The 13,790-nt window shown below is 42.0% G+C and overlaps 1 protein-coding gene across 4 annotated transcripts in view; it reads right to left on the reverse strand.

Moving 5' to 3' along the window:
• The window catches only part of GLI3 (GLI family zinc finger 3), a 288,668-nt gene that overhangs the window by 108,843 nt on the left and 166,035 nt on the right, over positions 1 to 13,790 (reverse strand). For all 4 annotated transcript variants that reach the window (XM_049714656.1, XM_004263321.3, XM_049714655.1 and 1 more), the window contains exon 4: positions 10,569 to 10,674. In XM_049714656.1, the coding sequence (XP_049570613.1) occupies positions 10,569 to 10,674 (106 nt within the window). The remainder of the gene's footprint in view (positions 1 to 10,568; positions 10,675 to 13,790) is intronic.

A 13,790-nucleotide genomic window follows, 5' to 3' on the forward strand; every position in this document is an offset into this window, starting at 1 on the left:
GTATTAGGTATTATAAGTAATCTAGAGATGATGTGAAGTTTATGGGAGGATGTGCATAGGTTATGCTAATACCATATCATTTTATATAAGGGGCTTAAGCATCCTTAGATTTTGGTATCCAGCGGGGGTCCTGGAACCAATTCCCCACGGATACAAAGGGAGGACTGTACTCTCATGCCCTAAGGCAGTTCCTGCCACTTCCTACCCTTCTGAGTTCAATTTCCCTAGCTGTGTGGAGGGAGAGAGAGAGAGACAGGGAGACAAACAGAGACCGTGGGAGAGGAGAGATGGAGGTGAAGGGTATAGATCTCTCATTACACTTGACGTTTATCAACACCAGTGTTACAAACATTGATACAGTGTCACCAGTTCCGCTGGGTTAAAGCAGGAGGTAAACATGGGACCAATGCACCATTTAACGGGTTAATTTTTACTGCAATGTCACGATGCCCATTACTGTTCCGATATGCCTCTGACAAAGATCACATCGGAACTAAAAATGGTCCATATATTTATTTCAAATTTATTTTCAATACTGTTATCTAATGCATGTTCTGCAACACATCACTACCCTTGGACTCAGAGGATGAGTCTGAAAACAGACTTTCCTCTTGCTCTTTCCTTTTAGTGTGCTTAGCTGGCTAGGATCACCAAAGATGCAGAAATCTAGCTAATTTGTCACTTAGAATTCAAAAAGTTAGCAGGCAGGTTCCTGGAAACAAATCTGCGAACATTGTATTTTTTTTTTTTTCTGTATGAATTTCACTGGGGGCAGGGGTGGAGATGCAGCAATAACAAAAAGAAATGAGTGACAGGCAGCCCTGTGTCCCCAGCCTTTGTTCCCCTGGGGAAGGGTCTGAAATGAACTCAGCCTGCTGAGCGGCTATAGGAAATGGCATGTCTTTGTTTAGGTTTGGAAAAAGCAGGTTCTGTTACCTAAGTGAGGGAGGGATGGCCACAGAGGAAGAGCTGCAGGCAGCTTGGGTTTGGGTGGTATTTATCACCTAAAAACTAACCGGAAAGTGCCTTCCCATTGGGACAAATTCTGTGAAAGTTCAATTTTCTCCAATGCATACTTTGAAAACTAAATACAACGATGGCAGTAAATTTCTGTTTTCTTTGAAGCCAGGCTTAACATGAGTGGAAGCATTGTACACAAAGAAAAAAGTCTGTTACAGTCTAGTGCCCCCCAGGCCCCTGCAACAGGCTGGACGGCAGGCTCTATAGAGCTGGCAGCTTCTGGTTCAGTGGCCGTGAATACCTTCAGTCAATATCTGCTCCCGGCCGGACTGCTGAGCCCAGCACAAAGAACACAGGAATTTATCCAAGAAGCTGGCTCTCAGACTCTCTGAATATGCACTATAATTAGGGCCTGCTTTCTCTGTAACCAATGACCGAATTCAATATTTCAGTCATTAGAAATACTGTAAGACAAAACTATTCTACATAGGATGGATAAACAACAAGGTCCTACTATAGAGCACAGGGAACTATATTCAATATCCTGAGATAAACCATAACGGAAAAGAATATGAAAAAGAATGCATATATATGTACAACTGAACCACTTTGCTGTACAGCAGAAATTAACACACTGTACATCAACTATACTTCAATAATTTTTTTTAAAGAAAGGAATATTGCAAAACAGAAAAAAGTAGTATGCCCTTGGAGTACCATTTATTTTCCTCATGTTCATTTCTTAATGCAAAGTAAAGTGTGGGTGGGTTCATCTGCATTGATACCGCCAGCTCATCAAAATTTTTAAACTTTAGGAATTGAAACTCACCAATATTTTCATACTTAGACTGGGAACTGTGGATGTACGTGGTCTACGGTAGTGCTTGAAAATGAGGCAGACTTTACATTTTTTCAGTTGATCATAGGAAATGATACCCAAACAATAAGACTTATTTTCTTCTTTGTGAACTGATACGATATGCAACAAGAAATGTTGGGAATAGCAGTGGGAAAGCCTGAAAGTCGAAAATATGGTGCATGGCATCACTTATAAAAAAAAGAAAAATAAGGCAGAGAAAGCGGGTAGTGAGGCTAGAAAGGGGGTGTTATTTTAGATCAGGCCTTGGGAAATTTTGTATTTTAGACTTTGCGGGCCATGTCTTTTATCTCAGCCGCTCATCTCTGCCCTTGATTGCTAAAGCTGCTATAGACAATAGTAAGTAAGCGGCAGTCACTAGATTCCAATAAGACAAGCCATGGGCCGAATTTGGCTCACAGGCCATAGTTTGTCAATCCCTGTTCATTAGATGGTTCTTCATTGAAGACCTCTCTGATGAGGAGATGCCTGTGCAGGGAATTGTATGAAGTAAGGGAGCAAGCCATGGACATCTTAGGGAAGAAGGTTCCAGGCAGGCAGATACACGTTATGATCTCATCCAACATGGCTTACATTTTATAGGGTACACGGCTGTAATCGCTGACCATTATTTATCCATGTTTTCATATGGTCTTCTCAAATGCTACTGTTTTTTTTCAATATTCTACCAAGTGGATGAATCACAATTCACCCAATACTCCATGTAGCTGGATATATAAATGTCCAGCTGTTGGGGGTTACAAGTTCTACAGTAGCAAACCTTGATGTGTATCTAATTCTGTTTTGTTTTGCTACAGACAAGGCTTCTTCCAGCTCTTCTCCTCACTGCCATGTTCCTATCTTAGAATTCTGCAGAAGACGATGACAGCCAGTGACACTGAAAATTTCCTATCAGGTATTGTTAGAACTATTTGGGCTCATCCCGTAAGTATAAACTAGAGCACCAAAGGCCCCAGTGCTCGTTTTCATGAGCAGAGGATGAAAGTCAAGTGCAAGGAGTGTAGTGTTTGATGTCTAGGTTTAAATAATGGCACAACCATTAACTTCTCTGTGTCAAGGTTTCCATATCTTGGAAAGGAGGCTAGTGATAATAACTCCATCCTAGGGCTGAATATTCTAAGTACTACGTGAGATAGTTTTGTAAAGTTTCTAAAATTGTGCCCACAGTAAGTAGTCAAAAATGTCAGTTATGGGGGCTTCCCTGGTGGCGCAGTGGTTGAGGGTCCGCCTGCCGATGCAGGGGACACGGGTTCGTGCCCTGGTCTGGGGAGATCCCACATGCCGCGGAGCGGCTGGGCCTGTGAGCCATGGCTGCTGAGGCTGCGCGTCCGGAGCCTGTGCTCCACAACGGGAGAGGCCACGGCAGTGAGAGGCCCGCGTACCGCAAAAAAAAAAAAAAAAAGTCAGTTATGGCCATTATTGTATTTTTTATGTGAATGGTCTTGTCATTTCTTTTTCCCCCTTATATTTGGAATTTTGGTATTCATATTACATTATCAATTAAAGATTGATAATTTCATTAATTTTATTTCCACGTGAGGGGCCTGAGAAGCAGCTATTAAGTTCAATGGTACCTAGTCACATAAGGTGACCTCAGACCTTCACAACCAGTAACTAATTTAATATCAGGGAATTCACTTGGCAGTGGAGAGCATCTGACACTGCAGTAGGTATTTATATTAACATCATCTTCAGAAGGAATCGAGCTTTTGATTTTGAGCCCTCAGTGTGCTAGCTTTGTTGGCATGAGGTGACACGCTCTACCAAAGTAAACCAAGAAAAACAAAAGAAAGAGGATGGCAGTCATCCTGCTCTGGCCTAAAAAAGGAGAGCCCATTATCACCATGGAAAACAATATTTATCCAGGAGCCACTCTGCAAAGGCACGGGCTCAGCCTAGCAAATGCAAAGACATACACAGGTGGTCTGTGCCCCCAAGAGATGTGATTATAACCTAGTTCATTTTCTTTTCTTCTCTTTTCTCTTCTTTTTTCTTTTCTTATTTTGGAGGGTGGAGGTGAGTGTTACAAAATGTTAGCTACAATATTTGCTGTATAGGCCTACCTGGGAGATATTTATTATGGGTCCCAGATCATAATAAAGGAAATAATAATCATAATAAAGGAAATAAAGCACATCACATGAATTTTTGGTTTCCTAGTGCACATAAAAGTTATGTTTACGGTATAATGTAGTCTATTACGTGTGCAATAGCATTATGTCTAAGAAAAAGCCAATGTGCATGGCTTCATTAAAAATATTTTATTGCTAAAAAATGCTAACTATCAGTGAGCAAATGCCATTGGAAAGATGTATCCATAGACTTGCTCAGTACAGGGTTTCCAGAAACCTCCAATGTGTAAAAAAATTAAATATCTGCAAAGCACAATAAAAAAAGGTATGCCCGAAATCTGATATGTCATCACACTTTATCAGTCTCAATAACGTTTACGGTAGAGCACAAACACGGGGGAAAAGGACTTGCCTGTGTTAATTTTAAATTGTACTATTAAAATATTCCAAACAAGTTATGCCCCCAAATACAAACACAAGGTTTTGCTCAATCTCTACATTTTTACTGGAGGCTTTCCCTGTGAATGAAAATAATGAAATCACTATTACGTATTACGAGCCCATCACCAAGTTTTAAGTAGATGGCTAGGTTGAAGGCTGCTTTTGAATGATTATTAGATGAATTCCCACTAAGCAACTCACACAAGGTGCTGAACCCAGGGAGGGAGGAGAGGACGGAGGGAAACTGAGTAGTAGTTCTGGTCATCCACTTCCACTTTCTTTCTCTAAGCTTTTACCATAATACTCTATCTTTTCCTAGCGCTTCCTCTGTCTGGAAAGAAATGTATTTATTCTTACTCTAAACTTGCTACTGGTCTCCCCGCTCGGAACCCTAAAAGGCAGTCATAACCATGGTGGCGGCGGGGGGAGCCTCATTTATTTCCAAATCCCTCTCTCTCCCAGCTCATATTAATGATCTACCGTGTCCTGTCCTCTCCCCAGGGGCCAGGAAGTGGACCACTTTTAGTGGGAGAAGCAGCTCTTCACACTTTGGTGAAATAATTCCAGTGAGTCAGGCAGCCTTGGAAAGAGGCACGTTGACTCAACTCAGAGAAGAAAGAGCTGCTGAGTAGAAGAGAACATGAGTACTCCTTTCCCCCAGGAGAGAAGAGATGAAGCTGATTTTGTAAAATGAATTAGTTAAGTGGATGGTGAAGTGCGACAGACTGTCAGAGTGCTGGCTTGGGATGCAGCGCTGCTCGCATCCACAGCATGAGACAAGGGTAGCTCTCAGCTCCATTGTCAAGATCTGTGGGGCTCGAATTATTGTAATCAATTAGTAACTGAGGCTGATCCTGCTTTTAAAAATGAATTGCCAAGCTCAGCAGAAGCAGACGGACAGTCCGCAATTCATATTGGTCCATAAATGGGGAAACTTGGGCTCAAAAAACCTGTATGGAAAAGATCGATATTTTGGGGACTTTCCTGGCGGTCCAGTGGTTAAGACTCTGTGCTTCCACTGCATGGGGGCACGGGTTCGATCCCTGGTCAGGGAACTAAGATCCTGCGCGTCGTGCAGTGCGGCCAAAAGACAAAACAAAACAAACAAAAAAATTACTTTCAAAAGTAAGCGTGCTTAAATGCATTCTAACACTAAAGCAAAGAAAAAAAAAGCACACACTCAAAATGCAAGAGAAAGAGCGCTTTCTTCATTAATGTGAAAGTAGTCACTTGAAGATACAACTGTTGCTAGTGGAGAGGGATGTAATATTCCCATTGTCTAAATTTCCAAGTAGAATTTTATTTTATTTTTAAAATTTATTTTATTTTTTTCAACATCTTTATTGAAGTATAATTGCTTTACAATTGTGTATGAGTTTCTGCTTTATAACAAGGTGAATCAGCTATACGTATACATACATCCCCATATCTCCTCCCTCTTGCGTATACATATATCCCCATATCTCCTCCCTCTTGCCTATCCCACCCTCCCTATCCCACCCCTCTAGGTGGTCACAAAGCACAGAGCTGATCTCCCTGTGCTATGCGGCAGCTTCCCACTAGCTAGCTATTTTACATTTGGTAGTGTATATATGTCCATGCCACTCTCTCACTTCGTCCCAGCTTACCCTTCCCCCTCCCCGTGTCCTCAAGTCCATTCTCTATGTCTGCGTCTCCAAGTGGAATTTTAAAACAAGTAGTAATCCTTAGCCTAGAGAACACCATCAATTTCTGTAGGTTACAACGATAGCTCCTGGAGTTATGCAACCCCACAGCCCTGATGGAAACAATGCAGAGCAGGAAGCAGAGAGAAGACCAAGAAGTAGAAATAACCACATGAAATTTCTGCCTTGACCATGTGGCTACAGGTTCAGGTTCTATCATTAACGCTCCAAACGATCTCCGCAACGTAATAAAATATACTCATTGATATTTTTCTAAAACATTGTACTTTTTCCTACATGGCTTAATAAAACATGGACTCTGTGGTCAAAGCAAATGATTTGAGAGAGAACAAGACACTCCAATTAGCTGTTGAACATAAGTTCTGGTGAATTCCGTGGAGAATAACTTTCAGAAGAAAAGGGAACATTCCCCATATCCAGTGTTTCTTAATTTTCAAACTACTTGAATTAAATAAACATAAGGCAGGAATCATACATTTTTCTGACAACCTTTACATGACAACTCAGGGAAAGATGACACTGACGTTCCATGTCCCCCTTAGAAATCCCACATCTGAATTCATGATTTCGAATTAAGAAAGGAAATCCTAATACATTCTAACATTATTTCCAGTACTGTATTTGTAACAATTTAAATGTCTATACTCTGTCTAACACTGCCTGACCATACACTCTGGAGAACACTGTGACAGTAAATCGGGTAAGCTAAAGGCATTCCATTTAACAAACTGGGCTCTTTAACACACACTGACGCATTTCCGTACATATTTATAAGGTTTGGTGGTTATTATTAGGCTGTAATTGCAGTTGTTCTAACACCTAATAAGCCATGGTTGGAAAAACAAAGGCAGGTTAATTTGTGATTTCCTGTACTCATTCAGAGGCAAATTAAGTGTCAAACAGCTAATACAGAGCATATTTCATTTTCTGAGATTCTAATTTAATTCTGCACCATATCATTGACGCCTTAATACAGGCTGGTTTATCTAAAAAGAGGAGCAATTTACAAACCTCTTTCAATAGAATCATTAATGATAGGATACGATAGCATAATTATCGCAGTGTCTGCCATCCTTCTAAACAGAGACCTGTTGGCATTTCCATCATCAACACACATCCTGTTTCAGGAGACGTACAATTTAATTGTTGAAGTTGACACCACAAGAACAATCCTGTGCACGAAACAATGAGAATATCCCCAGATGTTGTCTACTTATAATTAAAAATATTTATTCTGAAAACTCCGTAAGCTCACTTGATCTCATTTTCTAGAAGCTAATTATAAAACAAGCATTTTGGAATTCAGCTTCTAGATAAAATCATTTTATTTTTCCAGGCTACTGCTTTAGCCCCTTGGCAAAGATGCGCTTTTAAGATTTTAGTAACCAAGCTATATTTGCCTAGATTACCCTCCACGCCTAAAATGACCTTGAAGGTCTACTGAGCATGCTTTACTGAGTGCCTGGCCGAGGGTTAGGCAATGCCTGCAAATCTAGCAGGGGCAGTGACCGCTAAACAATAACTGACCAGGCAAGAGGATTTGGCTGCGATAAAGGCACACAAGGTTCTCTGAGGAACAGCCTCTGGGACAGCCAGCAGAAGTGATTTTGAATTAGGCCTTGAGGGTGAGGAGTTTGACCAGTGTTTGCCAAGCAGGGAGGGGAGACCACTGAGGGTGATACAGACAGAATGTCACATTATAAGGCACAGAGGTGAGACTGACCCTAGCTTCCCAGAGCCTACTCCAAAAGCTCAGTGTCTCCACCCAGGACCCCGCTACGCCGAGCAGTCCCAGGAGACCACGAAGCACGTGCTCAGCACGCCCTGTGCCCAGCAATGACACTCCCCTAGCACCTCCAGAGCGTGTGTTGGGAGGCTCAGGACTATCTACAAGCCGTACATCATGAATCTTTGGTAACTAAACATTTAGGCAGCTAGAGAACAATTCAGTCAATTGCTCCAAAATTATCCTAAAGCTTGGCTGAAAAAGCAGGAAGGACGACCATCCCTCGGGATCTGAAGGGCACTGGTTCCACAGCCCTCACGGATACCAAAATCCGTGGATCCTCAAATCCCTTATATTAAATGGCACAGTGTTTGCGTGTAACCTATGAACATCCTCCTGGATACTTTAAATCACCTCCAGATTACTTATAATACCTAATACAATGGAAATGCTCTGAAAATAGTTGCCAGTGTGCTGCAAATTCGAGTTCTGCTTTTTGGAACTTTCTGGAATTTTCTTCTCCAATATTTTCAATCCAAGGTTGGTTGAACCCTCAGATGCAGGACCGGAAGACACAAAGGGTTGACTATATTAAAATCTATAAAAATCCCCGCTCAGCAGTCCTGTAGAAAATGCAGCCCTCTCCCCTAGGATTCTCCAAACTTGACCTGCCTTATCCTGTGGTGTTATCTCTAGCGAGCTAATTCTTTGGATACAGCAATTAGGGCCTAGAACATACAGTGTGATCTATACGAGGGCTTGCTGTTCTTACATTCTGCCAAAGAACCAAGACTTGAGATTTTTACTGATAAATTCATATTTGAATTGAATTACAAGGCAAACCATAATGAATGCAGAGGAACTAGTTTATTCTATCATATAAACTCACTTTTTGAAATTTCTCTGTAAGATGAACTTTTAACAGTGAAGCACTCTGAAATCCCATAGAAAATCTGATTTAAATTACTTCAGCACTTCAGAGACTGGAGTCTGGGAGAAATCATCTGCATCTCCCAGGCCCGGTGGGCCCTTGCTGGCTCTGTACCACAGGGCAGATCCTCGTCTGAGACCCTTGTGGTCCCATCTGTACTGCAAAACTTTGGTAGAACAGGATGAATTCCATAGCAGGTTTCGGCCTGAAATGATAATTTCCTTCCCTTTGTATTAGGGGGCTTTCAATTGGCGTCTTGGTTTTATTTGAGTGTATTTTTAGCAGGCTTTAGAAGACTGTAAATACTTACTTGTGTTCTAGTGAAAAGTTGAAGAATAAAGTCACAAGTTTCTGCATTCTCTCTCCCTAAATATCCATTTCTCCTTTAATGCTTATAGAAATCTGAACACAGATTTATGACTTACCTCCAGGCAAATCTGCTCTGAAATTACAATTCAGTAATGGGAGATAGATCCAGAAAACTGTGGATAAAATATTATATGTGTACTTGGGCATATAGTTAGGATTGTTAATATCAATTAATTCTGTTCACAGAGGAGGACTTGTTTTAAAACAACTTCATTTTTCTTTGGTGTATATGTAATTACACAGCTATAACTAAGAGCCATGGAGATGCAATCTACCATCCAAATAACTAGCAGTATTCTTCAAAGTATTGTTTGGGCTTTTCTAACTTTACTGTCTCAGAATGAAGGGTGATTACTAGATATGACCAAATGTAAAACCAAGGCCATTCATAACGGTCAGCGGCTCCCGAAGATTGACTCCCCTTGTTATAGTATATATCAGTTTTCTGGACAATACTGCAAACGAAGACCATTTTAGTTTAGGTGAGGGCTATCCTGACTACCTGATCATCTTTCCCCCCTAACCTGAGTAAGATCACATTAATTTCCAGGATATTTTCTTCTTCCTTTTTTTCTTTTTTAATTTTTATTTTATATTGGAGTCTAGTTAATTAACAACATTGTGTTAGTTTCAGGAGTACAGCAAAGTGATTCAGTTATACATATACATGTACCTATTCTTTTTAAAATTCTTTTCCCATTTAGGTTATTACAGAATATTGAGCAGAGTTCTCTGGGCTATACAGTAGGTCCTTGTTGGTTATGTATTTTAAATATAGGAGCATGTATATGTCAATCCCAAACTCCCAATTTATCCCTCCCCTGCACCTTTCCCCTTTGGTAAGCATAAGTTTGTTTCCTAGGTCTGTGAGTCTGTTTCTGTTTTGTAAATAAGTTCGTTTGTATCATTTTTTTTAGCCTCATATATGATATCTGGCTTTTCTTCTTCCTTTTCTAATGTATGTTATCACCCCCATTCTCTCCTTTTATCTTTGTGTAAACTATGTGCTCGATCACATTTGCCATTTTGTTTGGGTGACGTTCCCATCAATCAAGTGACCGTTGGTGTACACACCACAGGGGCTATGAAAATTTACCATGAACATTTCATTACGATGCATCCTCATCCCTGGAACAGGACCTTCCCGTAACAGACATTGGAGCATGAAAAACTTCATACCCGCTCTCGACCAAATACACATCCTGAGTGGTAACCTTCCATTAGGCCCAATTTTTTAATTTAGTATTTACAGCCCACGGAACACATGTCAGCAAAACTATATAAGAAATACCTGCCAGCCACCTAGTGTGACAGGCATTCTTCAGGAAGCAGCGGGGATTTGCTTCAGTGAGTCCAGGAACATACAGGCTTGTTGTATTTCAAAAGTAAATCTTAGACTTCTATCACATCTTCAAAGACCAGTAGCTGTGCTGGTAACAAAAATCCTGAGATGGTGAAAGCCAGAATTTTGTGCTGTTTCTCTGACGGGTAAAGTGGTAATACTTACACGTGCAATGGAGGGATTGGAGACGGATCGTAATGGTAACGGCCCTCATGGTGTCTTGCATCGATTGGTACGGGAGGATGGAATGCAGGAAAGAGATGAGGAGGGTCTGAAAAAGAAAGAAAGTACAGCCTGTATAAATGGAACCCTCTGAAATGGAATGCCAATCCATGAAACCACACTGCTAACACAGTCTTCACAACTGATGCCGAATCTACCTGAAGAATGTGTGGAAGAGTTCTTTACAGCTCAGAACCAAGCAGATACTAATACCAGCACCCGAGGCAGTAAAGTCTCTGAATGCAACTTGGACGCAAGCAGCAAAGCAAGAAAGAGAAACAACACGTGCTTCTACCCTGCAAGAGGCCGGCCAGAGGGCAAGGGCCGCCACAAAGCCAAGAGGAACAGACTCCAAGACGCTTTTTTATTTTTAATTTTTATTTTTGGCCTCGCCACGCAGATTGTGGGATCGTAGCTCCCCAGACAGGGATTGAACCCCGGGCCCTCGGCAGTGAAAGCACAGAGTCCTAACCACTGGACCGCCAGGGAATTCCCCACTTTTTAATTTTAAAATGACACTGTCAAGAGAGTTTCAGACAAAGACGTAATATCACTACTAGCTTTCATTTCTCCCATACCCATGATGCTTTGTAAGGAAAAGAGTCATGTTCAAAAGTCCCTGCTAGGACAGGAGTAAAGACGCAGATGTAGAAAATGGACTTGAGGACACAGGGAGGGGGAAGGGTAAGCTGGGACGAAGTGAGAGAGTGGCGTGGACATATATACACCACCAAATGTGAAATAGATAGCTGGTGGGAAGCAGCCGCGTAGCACAGGGAGATCAGCTCGGTGCTTTGTGACCACCTAGAGGGGTGGGATAGGGAGGGTGGGAGGGAGACGCAAGAGGTAAGAGATATGGGGACATATGTATATGTATAGCTGACTCACTATGTTATAAAGCAGAAACTAACACACCATTGTAAAGCAATTATACTCCAATAAAGATGTTAAATAAAAAAACGAAAGTCCCTGCGAGAATCCATGGCACGTGTACACACACACACACTTTTTTTTGTTTGTTTTGTTTTGTTTTGCGGTACGCGGGCCTGTCACTGTTGTGGCACCTCCCGTTGCGGAGCACAGGCTCCGCACGCGCAGGGGCTCAGCGGCCATGGCTCACGGGCCCAGCCGCTCCGCGGCATATGGGATCCTCCCGGACCGGGGCACGAACCCGCGTCCCCTGCATCGGCAGGCGGACTCTCAACCATTGCGCCACCAGGGAAGCCCCACACACACTTTTTAAAATTTTAAATGCATCCTCCCCCTCCATCTTGTTCTAGGTCAGGCCTCCGGAATCCCAACACAGGGGCAGCAAATGTATAGGTTGGCCAGAGAAATGCTACCTGGCCTGACAGAGGGGGGTTTGGCGCACACTGAAGACCCCTTCCCTGCAGCCCCAGCATTCCCCTGGGACCCACACCAGCCTCCCCTCCCGCTCTCAGCCATCACTGTTTTGGGGTTCCCGTGTATGCACGTACTTACAGTAGTTCTCTACCTCCATTTACTCGCCCTGATTACCTCTGACAAATCTGAAAATACGCTTTTTTTTCTAAATAGTAATTCACTGCAAGAACTGAAAATAGTTTTACCAGATTTTACCATGAGAAGCACCACCGAGACTAAAGTTTTTCCCAATTTCAAGAAGCAGTAAAGAAATCCAAAATCAGGAGGTGAGCCTCCACGGCTCAGAGCCCGATAAGACAGCAAACATACAGGAACTCGGAACTCGTGCTGCAAATGCTACCCTCCACATGTGGTCGTCCTGGAAGCCGGCATGTCCCTATCATGTCGCTGCTGCTCAAGAAACACTCCCAGGAATTGACGTGTACACCAAATGTGCCTCAGAAGGGCTTTGAGCTTCTGCTAAAAGTCCGAAGATTTTGCCTAGTGTGGTAGGCGGCAAAGGCAATTCCAAATGACGCCCTGCAAAGCGACGGATGGAAAAAGTGACACAGAACCTCCACGCGGGGCAGGGGAGTGGGTGTATCAAACATAGATTAGGGTGTGACTGCACCTCCCACTGTGAACTTCCTTAAGTCCTGGGGGTGACCATTATACATGTGTTTGTTGAATTCAAGTGGTTTTCATTTTCTTCCCTATACATTTCTCTTTTTTCCGAATTTTCTTCAACAAGCATTTTTCAGAATGTAAACAAAAGAACTTTAAAAAAATAATTATGATATCTTACTTTCCTTTTTTGAGACTTTGCCCCTGTTGCCTTCCTTTGAGAATCTAAGAATATGGTTAGGAGAAAAAAATAGGAGAGAAAAACTATTAATGTACAGCATTACAGCACTGACAGCACTATGAAGGCACCCAAAGCCAAATTCCACCAGATTTAGAACCCAGAAGAAGAGGTTCTACAGCACTGAAAATGTCAATTACTCACTGTATTTTGTGCTTGTTATACGATAAAGCAGGGAGGGAGCGATACAAGGGAGAAAAGGAAGTATCTTAGTAATGTCTCATCACTGTCACCATGATATCATAACGTACAACGATGCTGCAAATTCAACAGGTGAGGGATGTGCTGACTGCCTGATCACACTTTATACATTTTATAAAGTCCATATGAAAAAATCATTTATATTTTAAATGCACCACTTAGGATTTAATATGAGAGGATGTTGGAATTGGTATTTTTGGTAACACAAATCTTGATAGTTTGTGTGCTAAGTTGAAAAGTTTACCCAGCAATGTCCTGCAGAGCCCAAATTGTCCTACTTCATTTAACCATTTTGTTAGAAAATGATGTATCTTTCCTAAAACAACGTAAAAGTGAGTGGAGTAATCTTTTTCATGAGTTTGAAAGTCTGACACCTACTCAGTGAATGTTTCCTGATTTTAAATTTCGAACAGGCCCAAATGAATCATTGGCATTCGGGATCAGGTGGGCATGAGGTCACGGGGATCGGGGGTCAGGGAGATGGCGAGCACACCCAAGCCTAGTTCTTTGTCTTCTTCGCCTGTTAGTGGTCACTGCTGATTCGAACAAGGTTGTTTCCAGCAGACTTCAAACTTAACACGTGTCATGGGCTCTTGGAACCTGGAGGAATAAACCTACTAGAACTGGGTGTAAATTAAGCATTCATACCGTCTGACACACCTGCTAAGGTTTTTCCCACACATCATTTTACATGGCGGTTTTTGTTTTTGTTTTTTTGC

This window comes from Orcinus orca, chromosome 9, assembly GCF_937001465.1.
Source record: "Orcinus orca chromosome 9, mOrcOrc1.1, whole genome shotgun sequence".
In the NCBI taxonomy this organism is placed as follows: Eukaryota; Metazoa; Chordata; class Mammalia; order Artiodactyla; family Delphinidae; genus Orcinus; species Orcinus orca.